This window comes from Electrona antarctica, assembly GCF_951216825.1.
Source record: "Electrona antarctica genome assembly, chromosome: 24".
Lineage (NCBI taxonomy): Eukaryota > Metazoa > Chordata > Actinopteri > Myctophiformes > Myctophidae > Electrona > Electrona antarctica.
Window position 1 is genome coordinate 24651083 of NC_136803.1, and position 17007 is coordinate 24668089.

Genomic DNA, 17007 nt, shown 5'->3' on the forward strand with positions numbered 1-17007 from the left:
ATAGGCTGAAGGGGACTAAAAGGAAGGCCAGTGCAAGCATGCTCTGTTGCACTGGCCTAAAAGTGGGTCCTTTAAAACGGCTTCAACTTCTGAGAATGTGATGTCCTACTGATTGATGCCAGCTTTGTGTTGGTTACCACAGCACAAGCTTTTTTCCAGGGAGTTCTGTCTCGATGACTAGCCTCATCCTCCTGACTGCTATCAATTTAGGTCCCTGTACAGACATTTGTAGGTAATAAGGTCCTGTTAAGGCCCATATCCATAAATGCTCCATAGGGAGTGGACAAAACAAACGAGAGAAATTTCACATGTTTTGTCTGTGTATTTATATCTGTTTGGTTGCTGACTGTTCCCAATATTTTTGTTTCAGTAAAATGTCGACACGCAGAAAGAGCGAGCCATTGTCCGCCAAGGAGAGACTGGAAGCGCTTGCTGAGGTTGCGGATGCGTTTGTTGAGACGGAGGTAAGTACATTCTCGTTGTACATGCATGTGAAATAATTTTAACTCCAGTTAGTTGATGCCCATTTCTCTACATTTCATGACATCTCCGTATAGAGAGCTAAAGGCCAAGCTACCAGCCAAGCTACAGCGACAACTCAGAAGCCTGAAGTTAGCTGGTCGATGAGGGATGCTGATGGGATTCGTGTAAAAACCAGCAAACGCAGGAGAAAGGCTTCATCTTATGGTTAGTCTCCATCTATGGAGAGTGATTTTGATGGATTGAAGTGGTTGGAGTATGTATAGGGTAATCATTTGATAGTGTCTGTTATTGTTTTGATTTATGCTGGCAAAGAGTTTGAACATATTTGGTCTAATGTGGTTGCTGTTTCTCCAGTTGGTACATCCACTACACCATCTACGTCCACTACACCATCTGTGTCAACACCATGGCTCGGTTACCAAGAACCTGGTAAGTATAAATGTACTTAAAATAAATTCCTCAAAGAAGACTATGGCAGTGATGTTTTATTTTTCTTGTGTTTCTCTCCCTGAAGATTTTAATAGGCAGATGCTCGAAGAGCTTCTTCAGGACACTGCGTATGATTGTGTAGAGCAGCCAACACAGTCTCACACTTGGAGTCAAAGGCAGAAAGATGTCCAACTAGGCTGGCAACAGGCAAGAGACCACAATGTGGACAACGTGTTGTCAGCGGAGAACATCGTGGAGAGGACGTGTCAACACTGTCACTTGAGAGAAGCTGTCATCCGTTGTGGGGAATGTATGCCTTCAGAGTCGTTTTGTGCAGAGTGTGATCGTTTGGTACATGAACGTCACACTCTGCACAATAGGCAAACCACCATGTGTGGTTATTATAAATACATTCCCCCAACAGAGTCGGTGAATCTCAGTGATGGGAAATACATCATCTGTGAACAAGGTCTCTTTTTCAATTAACAGACAACATTGGCTCATTATAACCTGTTATCCCAGTACCTTCACACAACCCAAACATTTCATCCTGATTGTCCTTTGCCCCTTCAGATTGTTTGCTGCCAACAGCATATCCTGGAAAGATATGCACCTGTGACACGTTTGATGTTTCAGTCTCAGCTGGTAGAGCCATCATACTGGTTTCCATAAATGGTAGGAATTTAAGTCTTCATCTATGTAGATGCACACACCGTATGTGTTTAATAGACATTACTTAAGTTCCTTGCTATGTCTCATTTACTCTCAGGCCGCTATGATCTTCGCCTCCCAGTGCTGTCGTGCAAACAGTGCTCTAAGCAGTGGTCTCCGGAGGTCAGGGACTTTGTCAGAAGTGGCTACTGGCCTGGAACCATGCAAGCCCAGACACTGTTCCACCAGGATGTCTTCCACTCCTTTGAGGCAATGAAGACATCAGCTCCAGCGTTGTCTAGACAAGCCTTCACAACCATGTTGGACCAGAGGACAAAGCAGTTTGGAAGAGTGAGTAATTAGTTTGTCATGTCGTTAAGCCAGTTTATTTAATTTTATTTATGTAGCAGTCATATTAATTATTATATCTTTTCAGACTGGCAAAGTGAATGCAGGTTCTTTTCAGACAAGCTTTCTGCAGTATATGTACTGCAAGTCTGTTGAGAACCAGCTTCACGGAGATGAACAACGCTTTGTCTGTCCTGCTTGCACCCCGGACATGCTGGCTGTTTCAGTTGATGGCAACAGAAAACTGTACAGGTTCCAGCAAAAAAAACAGTTAGTTTGTCTTTCCTATAAACACTATCGTAATGTTTTTTATTTATTTAAGATGACACTTCAGCTGTTGAATGTAATAACTGTTACTTTGTGACCTTGTTTTGAAAATGTGTGTATGTAGGAGTGAAGAGCCAGGGTTCTTTGATGGCTTGTTCTTGGCAAAAGACTCTGAGGTGTCAACTTTTGTTGAGGAGGTCAGAGGAGTTGTAACAAGTGTAAGTTTTAAACAAGTGAAACATGGCTCAGCCAAAAAAAAGTCTTGACTGTATGTTTCAGTATTGAGCCCTGCTATCTATTGTCTAACTATTAATACTGTATATTCTAACTATGTGCTTTGGTAGACTGCGGGAAAAGCGACGTGTGGGAATTCGCACTGGAGAGCTGCTAGGGAGACGTCCAAGCAGGCCAACAGGTTGGACGAAGAAGGCATTGAAGTTGCCGTTTGTAGGCACGGATTCCTTCTTAGAGGTTAGTATTAGTATTGATGATAAATTGAACATACAAAAAGATATCATGATTATCTAAAGCACAATAATATGCTCCTAATCACCCCTCCCCTCCAAAGGTCTGAATATGTACAGAGGAGAAATCTTTGCCTACCCGATGTTTCTCCAGCAAGAGTACAAGAGTGCCACATTCTTGGCCATGGATGTGACCTGCAGATACGTACCTTACCTGGCGAAGGTGTCGGAGAACCTGGCCCATCTTCAACCCCTTCTGAGCATGAAACCGTGCTTGTCTGTCATGCATGCTAAAGCACACACTACAAAATGCGAGGTGATGCGTCATACTGCTTGATGATGTAAATTAGATTGTCACAATGCATGGCAATGTTAGCCACAGAACAATGGTCTGAACTGACCCAAACTATATAACCATAGTAACCTATGGCTATGCATCAATATTGACCATGCGTCTGGCCACACTGTTCATACTTCCTATAGATCCAGTGGAATGCGAGGAACCAGGAGGGAGTTGGGACCACTCTCGGTGAAGAGGTTGAGCAGGTCAACAGTTTCCTGTCCAGATGTGCCCTGACCACCAAGTATATGATGAAGTCAGGTTTGTAAGCTTATTTAACCCCCTGCTACTTTTAGCCTGCAAAGGTACACTAAACATTTTCAACAATCTTATTTGGATTTGTGTTACAGTAAGAACTGACATGCTTGCGGTCCATGCCATGGGGTGGAATCTCCGTAAAGCCATTGGCCTACACTCCGCTTTGTCTTCCAGATACAAAAAGGTATGTTCTTTTGTTAAAAAAACGTAATGTGTAACTCTGATCATGATTCAACTTCAAATGCTATTTCATGAACACATTTGTAAATTACAGTGTTCTGTATTGCAATTTTGCAGACTGTCGAGAAGACTTTGGAGGTAACGGAGGGACTCGGGAAGCTGCAGGAACAGTTTAAGTGCACAGATGACATGCTGCAACAGTGGGTCATTGATGTGAAGCAGTGGGCCAGTACCGGTAAGAACAATGTCCTCACATGGACAACACGCATCAATGTGTGTGGGGAAGAATCAATCTGACGGCTGACAATGAGTACATTTTTAGAACTTGTGTGAACACTTTTTTGTTTCTTAGGAAGTGCAGCAGCCAGTTCTGTGTCATCAGAGATGCATTGTTTGCAGCTCTCCATTGACTCGCTTTTTGTGAGCATCTGTCAGAAGAAACACTACCTCTACAGACAGAATGGTATGTATTGTGAAATTATTTTGCTGGCTCTTGCAGTATGTCAGTTTTGTTCGTTACACAGCAATTAAATTGCAAACCAATTAATCAAGAGGGCAAAACTTACATTGCCTGTAAAACTATAACTATACATAATACATTTCATTCATTTACTGGACAGAGCCCAAATCACAGCTTTTTGTAATACTATTTTGCAGATCGCAACAAAAGGCGTCAGAAAATCACCCAGAAGATTGGCCAGGAGAAGAAACGCTTGTTGGATGATGTCCAGAGGTATGTAATAGATATTTTCGAATCCTAAATCGATTGCCAAATATATTGGTGTATTTCTCTGCCTTCCATTCAATAGTCCAGTCTGAAATGGCACATTGGTGAGAGAGCTTGCTGACTAGACCACAGTGGTCCTCCATGCTTACTATCACTCTGTCAGCGAAGTGTATTTGTCTCATCTTTAGAATATATCCTTTTATGACCAGGTATTTACAGTATAGCACATTAGATTGGGTTTGGGGAACAGGCCAGGAGGCTTGTTGATCTGTATGCTGTTCTGGCTTAATCTTCATTCTCAACACTTCACCCTGCCTGGTATTAATATTTTACATTATAGGTACAACCAACAACCTGATGCAACCCCTGTGGATATAAGCACTGTTGTGCAGAAACTGTCCAACAAAGCTGTGGAGAGCATGATATGGCCATGGCAGGAACAGAACACAGGTGTTTATTATAATACCGGTATCTCTATTAGACTTTGTGAGCTCGTTTGAGATGACTTTTTGTATTTATTTATAATTAATAATTCAATGTTTTCATTATTAATGTTGTCATATCACAGATGGTGTCAACATCCTCTGCAAGAAACAGCTTTTTGACCAGGTGATGCTTCTGTCACGACTGGCAGAGGAAAAGCAGATTCTGATGTTGGTTTTTCGTTACCGTTCATTTTAACATGTGTGGTTTGAATTTAATTCCATTAATGTTCTTGTGTATATATTCTAGCTTTTCCAAATGTATTGACCGAGGAGGGTTCGAGGGGCCTAATCTGTCTGCTCAAGAGAAGATTGGAGGACCTTAAACTCAAGCAGCAGATTGCAGGGAGAGCCTACAAGGCCATTCTGGGGCCAAGTCTCCAACTGTTGGAAGAACAGGAGGCAGAGATGGAGGAGGAAAGAGAGTGTCAACCAGAAAGCTCGGACGATGACGACGACGAGGAGGACACTGAGATATGAGACTACATATTGCCTGGGATGTATACAAGGTTGACCAGTGGATTATTTTATTTGCTTTTTTTCTCCTTTTCGAGTGGATTATTTTATTTGCTTTTTTTCACGGTATTGTTTGACTGGGGGCACCCCTAACGTGCGCACGGCTCAGGAACGTCCTGCGCTGAACGGACTGTGTACACTACACACAAGCGCAATGACATGAAGCGGTGTTTGAAGGTTTTTCCAGAAAGACCTGTTGTAAATGTCATTTTACTTTTTGGCTGTCTCATTTTTAAAATGGTACTTATATAGCGCCTTTATCCAAGGTGCTTTACATAGATTGTGCATTACATTCACACACACATTTATACACCGATGCCGGAGGAAACCATGCAAGGTTTCGAAAACGTTCAAAACGTTTGAATATACCCCCTTTTCCTCATAGATGCAGATGGATCTCCGATCAACACATGTCAGTTCAGTTTTCATTTATGCTTGCTGTTTTTGGCGATTTGCTGCAGTGTTGGGTCAGACGTGCTCCCGTTGCATTCGTTCAGCATAATGTCAATTTCAAATTTTAATATTTCCAAAATTATTACAGTTTTGACATTATTATGTCAACTGTTCCTGTGTGTGTGGGGGGAGGAGGGGGAGAATGTTTAGGCCTGTCTCTACAATACAAATCTCTCTACAATACAAACAGCAGCATAATGTAAAAATAAACAACAGAAAAACACATTGGACACAACTGGACATAATCACAACAAGACCATAGACTTCAGACACAGGACCATAAGCAGGCAGAAAGGAGAGTGTATACTGCTCTGTGTTCATTCTCGGATGGAAGGTGAGCCTACGACTAAAGGTCCTCACTGTATATTTATTGATTGAATACTTAACAGGCTTTGGGCTAAGCCCCTATAGGGCCATGGCTTGTTTCCATTGTGGTATTCTGTATAATATCGGAATCAGTCAGAATCTGTATCGGCAAATATGACCCTGTGATTAATCGTAGCTCGGATATCGGTCGTAATTTCATTATTGTAGAGCTATTACATTTATTTACCTTTTTAAAAAGGAGATGGCTATTTGTAGGCCTATTATACAGGGAAAAATGCATCCTTGACTCATTTGGAGCATCAATAGTACTACCTTTGCTTGTTGATCTGTGTAAAGCATGTTGAATTCCCTTGTTGAAATGTGCTATACAAATAAAACTGCCTTGCTTTTTAATAACCTATTTGTAATTTCTTGACTTTGAAATCCTACTAAATACTTCAATCTATAAATTAGTAGCTTAATGACTAGTAATACATTGTCTTCATGTCCAATGTATTAGCTTTTACTTTTCAGGATTTCAATTCAAATATAGTAAAAATAGATGATCTACAAGCTCAAAACGTGTCACAATGTCACGTTTTGAGCTTGTAGATCGGCTATTTTTGCAACGACAGTAACATCCATATGTCCATCTATTTTCTGTGTTTTTGTAATCTGCATTTTTAATATTGATGTAACTTTAGATGTTCTTAATAGCGTTCTTCTCCAATGGGTTCTCAATGTTTTATTGTACTGAAAACTCCTTGTTTTGCAACATAGCTGAGTTGTCTGTTTTTGGCCATAAAATTCATTAATTCATTCAAGTTTTTTTTTATTCTCGAAATTACAGTAATTTAACTCATTAGTGGTGCAAACCACTTCCTTAAGTGAGTGTGTGTGGGTGCCTGCCTGCCTGCCTGCCTGGGTGCGTCTGAGCATGAAAACAGCATGGGGTTTTTTTCACCACCTGTGCGCAACCTAACATGCACACAAACACACACGCACATATTAACTGTATATATGGTGATTTCAGGTGTGCCAGTACAGTAGTGGGTACAGTAGAGAGACCCCCACACGGTAACTGTCACCCTCACCCTGGGTGTGTTCCTGTTTGTCTGGAACTCCCCCCACCCCACACGGAGTTGCACCACTTACTTCACACGGGTGTGATCTTTCTCAGTGTCGAGTAATAGTATGCTAGTATGCTCACCAAGGTTTTAAAACGACCCAGGGGTACCAATGTGGTCAATTGTAATGTAGTTTGCAGGTGATTCCATGTATTAGGGCCACAGAGGCCAAAAGCAGATCTACCAAGTTCAGAGTTAACTTTTGGTACTTGAATTTGGGGACATTTCTTGATCTGGTGTGATAGGGTTCAGAGTCCCATTTCAGAAATGATGTATTTAGGACAATCTCCAAGCATGACTTTATTCAAGAACAGGTGCCAATGCAGTTATCGTCTCTCTGTCAGGGAGGACCATCCAACCTTGGTATATAAGATACAATGGTGAGTACCATAGCTATCACCTGTAATAAATCGAATCGATAAACAGAGTCTAGGGATTTAAGAGTGGATGCTGCTGCATGCAGAATGTCTTGGAAAGAATTGCATGGTTTTCTCTCTCAACATACAGTACATGTGTATAGGCTGCACATCTCTAAAGTGACAATTTAAGGCCATTAAGAACCTTTGATGACCACTGCTCTCTACTGAAGTAAGACAAGTACATGGGCACTGTTGCTTCTCTTCTAAATCGAGGCCCATTGCAAGTTACCATATGCAATTGTATAATGATTTTGATGTTGGATGTTGTGGATGCTAGGTTGTCATAGATATTGTAATGAACTTTTGAACTCTGCAGTCACCCTATATGCATTATAACAGTGATTATAAAGCTTTATAAATGTTTATAATATGTATTACAACTATGAATAATGAAATTTAGTGCGAGTGACCAGTAATAATAATGATATGTGATCTTAAGTAATTATAAAATGCTTTATAATTATTTATTATAGTTATAAAGCATTATGAGTATAAATATAAGTAAGTAGCCTTGATGAGCCATGAGGCCCATAGGGCAGGAGCCTATCTCCTGTTTCTGTAGCGTGAGGCAGCTTGATGTACACCCCCTGGACATGACACTAGTATGTCACAGGGACTTACCCCCAATCCAACCCTTGATGCTGAGTGCCAAGCAGGGAGGCACTGGGTCTTTGGTATGACCCGGCCGGGGATTGAACGCATTGAATGCATTAGGGGTATATTTATAAAGTATTACAGATGGGATGCATAGCAAGGCCACAATATTGTGCTGCTGGGTGTAGAGGAGTGTAAGGAAGGGAACAACAAGGATTCCTCAGTTTAGCACTGTACTGAACAGTCCTGTACTGTACACCATCCGGCTGAATGCCAAGAGGACTGAGGTTGTCGCCTATGCCGTAGATGTATAGAGCCTCTGTAGTGTACTGTACACCCCACACGTGAGGAAGGTTGACCCTGTCATCAATAATGCTCTTCGGATCCTAACTGGCTGCCTGAAGCCGACCCCTGTGCCCTACCTGCCAGTCCTAGCAGGAATTGCCCCCGCCGGCCTTCGACAGTGTTTCCCAGCACACAGACTTACGGTTCTCTTAATTGGCTAGCGTTAGGGTTCGTTTTCAACGCGCGATAGCTCGGGAACAATAGGTCCGTCAGCCAAGTAATTCACATGGGCGCGTACAGCTCTCCAAGATCTACGCTCCGATAGGTCCGCCATTCTCGTGCGACACCCGTAGCAAGAGTCCAACTCTGACCTGTAATCCACAAGCCTTAGAGACATGATAAACCTTACAGTGTATTGAATGATGAAATGCTAATCCTAATTTTGAGAACCACACGTCCGTGCGCGGGGAGACACATATTGGCGCGTTCGTCAGATTGATAGCTATGCGTGGATGTAAAGCACGCCCATTTTCGACCTTTGTGGGAGGAGCTATCGCGCGTCAAAGTCTAACCCTAGTTTTCTGAACCACATGACCGTGTTTGGAGAAACACATATCAGATTGTTCGTCCTGACAAGCTATATAACATACTAAAAGATGGGCCTCTAATATCCAATGGATTTTGACTTAGAGGCCTTAGAGAGGCTAGAACAATAACAAAAAAAAAATTTTCCACGGGACCAATTCCATTAAATCCAGCGTGAAAAAGTGAGTCAGACTAAGTAGTTTTTGTAAAAAAAAAAAGTGTCGTAGAGACTTGAAACCAATTCCATTGGATTCCCCGTGCTTCAGACATGGATAGACACCCTTTGTTTTAGAACATTTGTTTTTTCCCTGTCGACCATAGCTTAAAAGGGGCTCGACGCCGCACAGGGGTCACGGGCGTGACCTTTGATAGTTAGAAGTGTCGTAGAGACTCAGGACCAAGTTCAATGGATTCAGCTTGATGAGACGAAGAAAAAAATTGCCTGCTCAAAACAAACGGACAAATTTTATTGATTTTAACGCGTTGGAGGCCACTAAAAATCCAATTTTTTAAGGATTCCTCTAAATACACTTCCCCCCCTATGTCAAGTAAGGGAAATCTAATGGTGTTAGTTTTAACTGTCTAGAAGACTTAGAAATGGGTCAAATTGCTGTTTGAAAGTTAAAAAAAAACATATTTTGTCGAATTTTAGTCATTTTGCTCCAAAACTCCTTCTACCCCAACTAAACCAATGGTGCTGAATCAGAATATGTAGGTTATATCTCAATCCGACAACCAGAAGTGCCTTAATTGGCCCCTAGTTGGCTAATTATAGAGTTTGCGTAGAAATGTCGTAGAGAAATATATATGAAGAATAGTGATGGGGGATCTGTGTGTCTCTAGTAAAGCACTTTGACCTGCATTCCATGACATGAAAGGTGCTATACATTTATCCATCCATGCAGTTATCCATGCGGCTCACCTCTGTTCACAGAATCTGAGCTGAATTGACATCTGTACCATTGTGATCAAACCAGTCAAGTTGTACAGTAGTACTGGTGCACTGCATTAACCTATTTTGGTGGCCTTTCATTCTGTGATATTTTCTGAGACCAGATCCACCACGCAGTCATGTATAGCCTATACATCTTCATGTAGGCCTATGGCATGTGGATGGGATTAACTATAATTATGTCATTTTGTGGTTTTTTTCCTAAATACTTTAGAAAGTATGCACCAAACTGTACAGGCATTGCTTTAGTGCTTCAAAACAGCTACATTATGAGAATGGGATATTTAAGGAGATCTGGAATGGTGTGATGTACTATGTTGATGTAATAGGCTACATTCTGGGTAAAACAGGTCTATTATTGTTCAAATTGAATACTGACACACATTTGCCCATCACTGTTAGGTCTACCCCTTAAAACTTTAAGTGCCCTCTGACCATGAAGGCTTTGAAACATATGCCCCTCATTTTGTACTAGCATAAGTATAAACTCTGCATATGGTTATATTGTAAGGAATAGGGTTATAAACATGTTATAGAACATGTATTATAACCCTATTCCTGTACTGTGTTTCACCCACTGAGAGAGACGAGTTGTTCAATGGCTAACAGACTAGGCAACGTTTCAAAACAGAACTTCTGATACCTATTTCTGTTGCTATTGTTACACACCTTGAGTTCCTGTTCATGCTTTCGCTAACCATTAGTAGGCTTATTGTACAGTAACAGATCTATAACACAATGATTCATGTATGTGCTTTGTGTATTGTCATCGTGTTGTATTGCATACTAAGTACACGTTAAGGTACAGGAAGAAATAGCATGGTCTTCACACATTTTCTGAAGTTTCACCAATCATTATCAATTTTCAAAATACCTACCAATTCAATAAGAAAATCTAACAATCTGAGCAGTGGAACTGTAAAGATGTTAAGTGCAATACTTTGGCCCCTGCAGCTAATTGTATAGGGTGAGTTCCTTGCCAACACAGCCTTACTGAGCAAATGATGAAACAGTGATTTATAAACAAATACTTTATTTGTACAAAATAAAAAAACAAAAAAAAACATCAGGTCTTCAGGAGGACATCTTTTGTTAGGATCCAGGAGGGCGGGAAGGTTTTATTGCTGAAATGAAAACAGATGATAGTCCTATGAAATACCAAGAAAGTGTAGTATATCACTCCGCATCTCCTTGACAGCCAGCCTATTTATCTCTATGGTAGTTTGCTTCAGCCGGTAGAATTTGAGCTTGGAGAGTACAGAATATTCTCCGTTGTGAATTTCTGCACATGCAATATAAAAAACGAATAAAGCACCAAGGGGTCGATGGCTGTCAAGGAGTTTAATCCTTAAATTGACACCCTGTGTCAAATAATTGATTTCAAAATACTGCTGGTATATTAAACGAAATACAAAATAAATTTCTGATCTTGTACATGAATCACCCAGACACCTCAGGTGCCCATGCAGGTCAGCCTGCATGGTAAACCATCCTGCTCCAGTGAATTCACGCGTCTTCTGTGAAAACGTAGAAGACGCTCAGGTCCCTGTGATTGACAGACTGAATTCACGTGACCGGGATGGTTTACCAGGCTAGGAAAGGTCTGCTTGAACGTGGGGAAGCATTAATTAGTGTTTAGACACCACATATAACAAATAAAACTGCCTTGCTTTGTAATAATAACCTATTTGTAGATGCTTCTTCCAGAAAATATATATATATATAACTTTATGTCAAATCAAATACATCAGAGAAACAAAGTTCAAGTTACCATTTGGGGCATGGGGCCCAATGGACCAGGGACTGTTTCTTGCCCTTGGGTAAAAGGAAAACAGGAAAATAAAGTACAAATTAAATAAAATAATTACTCCCAGCTTCTAAAATGCTGTCAGCATACAACCAAAATGTAATTGTTTTGTTTAATATCAGAGCTCAAACTCTACATGTTCCAAATACTTCATATACAGTAGATACTAACCTTTCTGGTGCGGCTCTTTTTATCAACGTACACAATTGTGTACGGTTCCCCGGGGTTGTTGTGAAAGTCACAATCTGTAAGCACAAACCATACCACTTCAAATTTATTTGTTACACAATTAATTTCTGTATTATACCCTACTCACTCACATACTGTTGAGCCTCCACCCAGAGGACGTAGTGCCTGCCTTCTACTCTTTGCACATTCAACACACCGCTCCGCTGCTGACATGCACTGCCTTACCCCGTAAGTGAAGTGACACATATTACCTCTCTTTCTTTATCAGTCAAGTTTATGTGTGTAGACTCAGGTAGACAACATAAGAAACACTTTACATAGATAAAGAATGCCATTACAAGAGCAGTGTTTTCCAAAAAGTACACCGACATATGATAACTCAGAGGCTGGGGTTAGACAGCAGCATACTAGAATTCTGAGACTCATTCAGTCGACACAGAACACTTTTCAGGCCCTATTGAAAAACCTGATTAGATGTACAAATTAAATGGGTCTGCAGAGACTTCTGGCTTCTCCATTTACCCAAGCGTGGCCTTGAAACTGGTTCAGTTCAGTTTATTTCCAGCTCTTTTGAACAAAATGTGCATACATTGTGCATTTAATGCAATTTGGGCAAGACATGATCACAGTCACAAGTCCAAGGCACAAGTTGCCAAGTTCAGTTGACTTGTCAGATTCAGAGACACCCTCTATGGTGCAAGGTAATGGAGTCTCACCTAGACACAGATTTTGACCAGAAGGTCAAGATTCAATGTATCCCCTGAGCAAGCACCATTAGTGCAATCATATAAATGGCAACATATGCACAGGAATCCAGGATTATAACAATAGTCATTCATACCATCATCCCCGTTCTCCTCACTCTCCTCACTCCTCTTGGCCAAGATGGTCACCACAGGGCCAGGCGTGCTACATGGAGGGGAAAAAAAGGGAATTAAGGCCTGTGGTCTTTGCCTCGCAAGCCAGGTTCTCAAACACCACGCACCTTTCCAGTCTCTGGTCTGGTCCTCATACCCAGAAGTTATGAGGGAATGCCTACTGAGTAGCAAAAAACTACTTTCTGGCCTTGACAGCCCATACATGCAAACAGAAAAGTCCTATATGATTGCATTACACTCACTTTGCCACTCGATCTGCCATTCACTTTATGCATGCGCATACCCTCTATTGAAATGAAATTTAAGTTGCTGAGCAAGAGCAAAAGATTGCCCACCTGTTCTGCATAGTTATGATCACCTCTATTGACTTATGCAGACCGTGGCCATCTTGAGATCAGAGTTTGGAAGCGCTCGCTTTCAGCAAAGCAACGTCCTGCTGCTTTCTGCATTTGGCTATGTGCAAATTCAAAACAGTTGGTATGCAGGGCAGGGCCATTGAGTGATATCGAACGAGCGCTTCCAAACTCCAACACATAAATAATCACCTGCAAGGAATTGCAACTAGTTAGCAACCTGCAATTAACTTAAAAGGAGAATTCCATACTAGAGGCTTTCTTACCTTTATTTGTAGTTGTTACGTCCCCACCAAAGAGGTCCAGGTGTTATTTTGTGCAAAAGTGCATTATTGGCTATTTCCCCTACCATAAACCCTCAATGGGGGTTGGGTTTTTGTGCTAAAATTGGCTTATTTCCATCGAAATAAGTAGTAAAGTGTGCCACTTGGGATACTATTTACATTCTGAAGAGGATACAAAAAAAAAGATTTTTGAGCGATGGAAATAAGCGAATTGGCACAACACCCCATAGCCCCATTCAATTCAATGCAATTCATTGAGGGCTTATGGTAGGGGAAATAGCCAATAATGCGCTTTTGCACAAAATAACACCTGGACCTCTTTGGTGGGGACGTAACAACTACAAATAAAGGTAAGAAAGCCTTCTAGTATTCTCCTTTAATGGCAAGATGGCTGCGGTCTGCATATACTCAATTGCTCAGCATCTTCTATTCTGTATCGTCACTTACCTTGTAGTTGGTCCCTCCTTCTTCTTCTTCTTCTTCTTCGGCGGCTCAGCCGAAGAAGAAGCTTCCTTTGCCTCCACCATCTGTTCCTGCTCCTTCCTGCTCTCTTTCCCGTCCTCTTCTCTGGCCTCACCCATCTCTCCACCCTCTACTTGTCCATCCTCATCACCCATGTCTTCCTCCATCTCTCCACCCTTCTTCTTCGTCTCAACTTCCTCTGCCTCCACCATCTCTTCCTGCTCCTTCCTGCTCTCATTCCCGCCCTCTTCTCCGGCCTCACCCATCTCTCCACCTTCTACATCCCCTACTTGTCCATCCTCATCACCCATGTCTTCCTCCATCTCTCCACCCTTCTTCTTCGTCTCCGTGTCAACTTCCTCTGCCTCCACCATCTCTTCCTGCTCCTTCCTGCTCTCATTCCCGCCCTCTTCTCCGGCCTCACCCATCTCTCCACCTTCTACATCCCCTACTTGTCCATCCTCATCACCCACGTCTTCCTCCACCTCACCCTCTGCATCCCCTGCCAACTCTGCCCCCATCTCTCTCTCCTCTACTCTCTCGCTCTCCTCTCCTTCTCCTATGTCCTGCGTGTCTCTCCCCTCTTCCCTCACAGAATTGCATGCTTTTAAAGAACAAAAACAGAAAAACAAAAAAGGTATAGTACATTTAAATATGCTCCATCTGGACATAATACAGGACCAATGTCATGGATATAGATATCGTGCTCTAACCTACCTTGGAGTAATCCCTCAAAAAGGGCCAGCATCTTGCGCAGTAAAACATGCCCCTCTGGGGGAAGCTCAAAGGGAAAGTGCATGTCGGCGTTCCAGCCGGCATTCTTTCCCTTTGTGGGCTTCCCCCAGAGGAGCAAGGGAACGTGCCCCAATGCCTTCATTTTCTCCACCTAAAGCAATGAAAAGCATAACAGCAAACATTGTCATGGCAGGGTTACAAAGCCCAATGAACGGCTATTTCAGCTGGTGTCGTTCACTGAAAAAAGCAGACAAACCCTGTATGCTTTAGCCTGGCATGGCCAGACTAATATCACAATAAAACTTTATTTGGAGCACTTTTCATGACATGTAGCTCAAAGTGCTTTACAGAGCAATGAAGAAAAAATAAAAGCAAAAGCATGATACATTAAAATAATATCAAAAAGGCAGTGAATAAGGCAAAACATCGAGGACATGAATAACACAGGATTAAAAAGTATTAAGAAATGGCTCTTGAACTTTAAAGCCATCATTCTCCTGCCTGTCTTAGGTATAATGGGAGTTTATTCCAAGCCGTAGAGACAACACCGTTTTTGAAAGGTCAACCACACCTACAGTATGCAACTCCTGAGTTGCACTTGTGTGTGTTTTGACCTTAAAAACGGTTTTGTCCCAACCCTTTGGTGTGGTTTGGGCTTAAGACAAGACATAGGTTGTGCAGGTGCTACATGGTTTAATTTCTAGTCATGTTTTGACCAAATTGACATTTCCACTCTCCATCTAAGACTGCGGATATCCAAATCAGAATGCTTGTTATATTCCAAAAGTTACGCAGGCACTTATGCTATGAGGCCAACTTTCTGACTTAGGCAGAAATTATTTTGAATGTAACAAGCATTCGGATGAAGGGAAACACCATAAGTCAATAAACCAAGTCCCTAAATAAGACAAAAACATTCATAGTATAAAACTACAAAATAAATACAATAGACCAAAAATACAATAATACAAAATAGAAAGAAAAAAAATATGTATTACCAACTCCAATGCACGGTCCACGACTTTTGAGCCATTGCCGGCCTTCTTGGTCTTTGCTGCCCACTGGTCAGCGGTTTTGCGGAACGCTTCCAGGGTCTTGGTGTGGCGCTCTTTGAAGCCCAACAGCTGCCCACACTGTGTAAGTGAGAGAGAGAGCAAGGATGAGAGCACTATAAGAGGTACAATTAAGATACAAATGGGTTCTCTTAAACTCTAAATGAAAATTAACTTAACACACAAAATATGCTGTTGAGTTAATACACAACCAGGAAAATGTCAATGTCAATTATCTGGCCAGTGGCCACAGACATTATGCCATAATCTGTCATTATTGCAATGCTAGTACAGATGTTGCCATTTTCTTGAATGCCTAAACACCTGGTTGACTGCACAGTTTAACAGACTCAATATCCCCTTTTAGCTATAATAGGATGTGATTTATAAAAGAAACGTACAGTCAAATTCTATTTCAAATGCAGTATATGCTAAAGGCATACTGTACTGTATATATTACCTACCTTTTTGCATGTTTGAATGCCACATGGCATCTTTGCCTTGCATTTTTGGCAGGTCCTGGTGTTAGACGGCATTTCTACAATTATTATTTTAAGGGAAAGGGGGGAAACAATTACTTAAAGCAGCACTAATTAAACATTGTAATGAATATAATGTACATTTCTCCAATCTGTATAGTAGACTACGTTATAATATAATAACCTACTCTTTCAATGTGCTTGAGCTTCACTGTGGGGGAGAAAGAGAGAGAGAGAGAGAGAGAGAGAGAGAGAGAGAGAGAGAGAGAGAGAGAGAGAGAGAGAGAGAGAGAGAGAGAGAGAGAGAGAGAGAGATAATTAACATACATAACTACACTATATTATACTGTAATCCTAAATAACTATGTAATGTAATTGTCATCTTTATTCTATCTTATTTATTTATACAAAAAAAACATGTATTTTGGCTCCTACAATTTTGATGAGATTTGAATTACAATGACCAAATGACTCAATTTGACATAAGGTAATATTAATACACCACATGCATAGAAATAGTAATCTAGATTCATAGTAAACCAAGAACCACTACCTACATACCTATCTCTATCTAACCTAGTGGTTCCAAAAGTGGGGTCCGTGGACCCCCAGGGGTACCTGAGGGAGTTCCAGGGGGTCCCCAGCTAAATTATAGTTTGGAACCAAATGGACCATTATGGGTCTGTAACTCAGAGTCTACACAAATGGAACCAAATGGACCCGTTCCATTTGTACACTCTCAGAGTTAAAATAACATTGATTTTACAATATAAATTGGTGGTCCCAGAGATAGAAATGCCATTAAATGGGGGGTCCGTAGACTAATGCATGTCAAACTGGGGGTCCTTGAAATTAAACCGTAAAAACTTCTCTTATGGGGGTCCCTGGCATGTCTTTTCAAA

General features: G+C 41.3%; 2 protein-coding genes across 2 annotated transcripts; one reads left to right on the forward strand and one right to left on the reverse strand.

The window, feature by feature from the left end:
* Window positions 1–371: 371 nt before the first annotated feature.
* Window positions 372–5109, forward strand: LOC306917591 (uncharacterized protein; the record flags this gene model as incomplete). Its single annotated transcript, XM_079495887.1, has 18 exons — window positions 372–464; window positions 558–687; window positions 838–912; window positions 998–1381; window positions 1486–1587; window positions 1682–1914; window positions 2000–2181; window positions 2303–2396; window positions 2523–2649; window positions 2747–2958; window positions 3126–3243; window positions 3333–3424; window positions 3538–3655; window positions 3773–3883; window positions 4078–4153; window positions 4488–4597; window positions 4716–4811; window positions 4880–5109. The coding sequence occupies exons 1-18, from the start codon at window positions 375–377 to the stop codon at window positions 5107–5109; spliced, it is 2580 nt and encodes an 859-aa protein (XP_079352013.1). The 5' UTR covers window positions 372–374.
* A 5823-nt stretch (window positions 5110–10932) lies between these two features.
* On the reverse strand, window positions 10933–14105 carry LOC306917592 (uncharacterized protein; the record flags this gene model as incomplete). Its single annotated transcript, XM_079495888.1, has 5 exons — window positions 10933–10990; window positions 11638–11681; window positions 11845–11918; window positions 12704–12771; window positions 13825–14105. The coding sequence occupies 5 exons, from the start codon at window positions 14103–14105 to the stop codon at window positions 10933–10935; spliced, it is 525 nt and encodes a 174-aa protein (XP_079352014.1).
* Between the last annotated feature and the right edge of the window lie 2902 nt (window positions 14106–17007).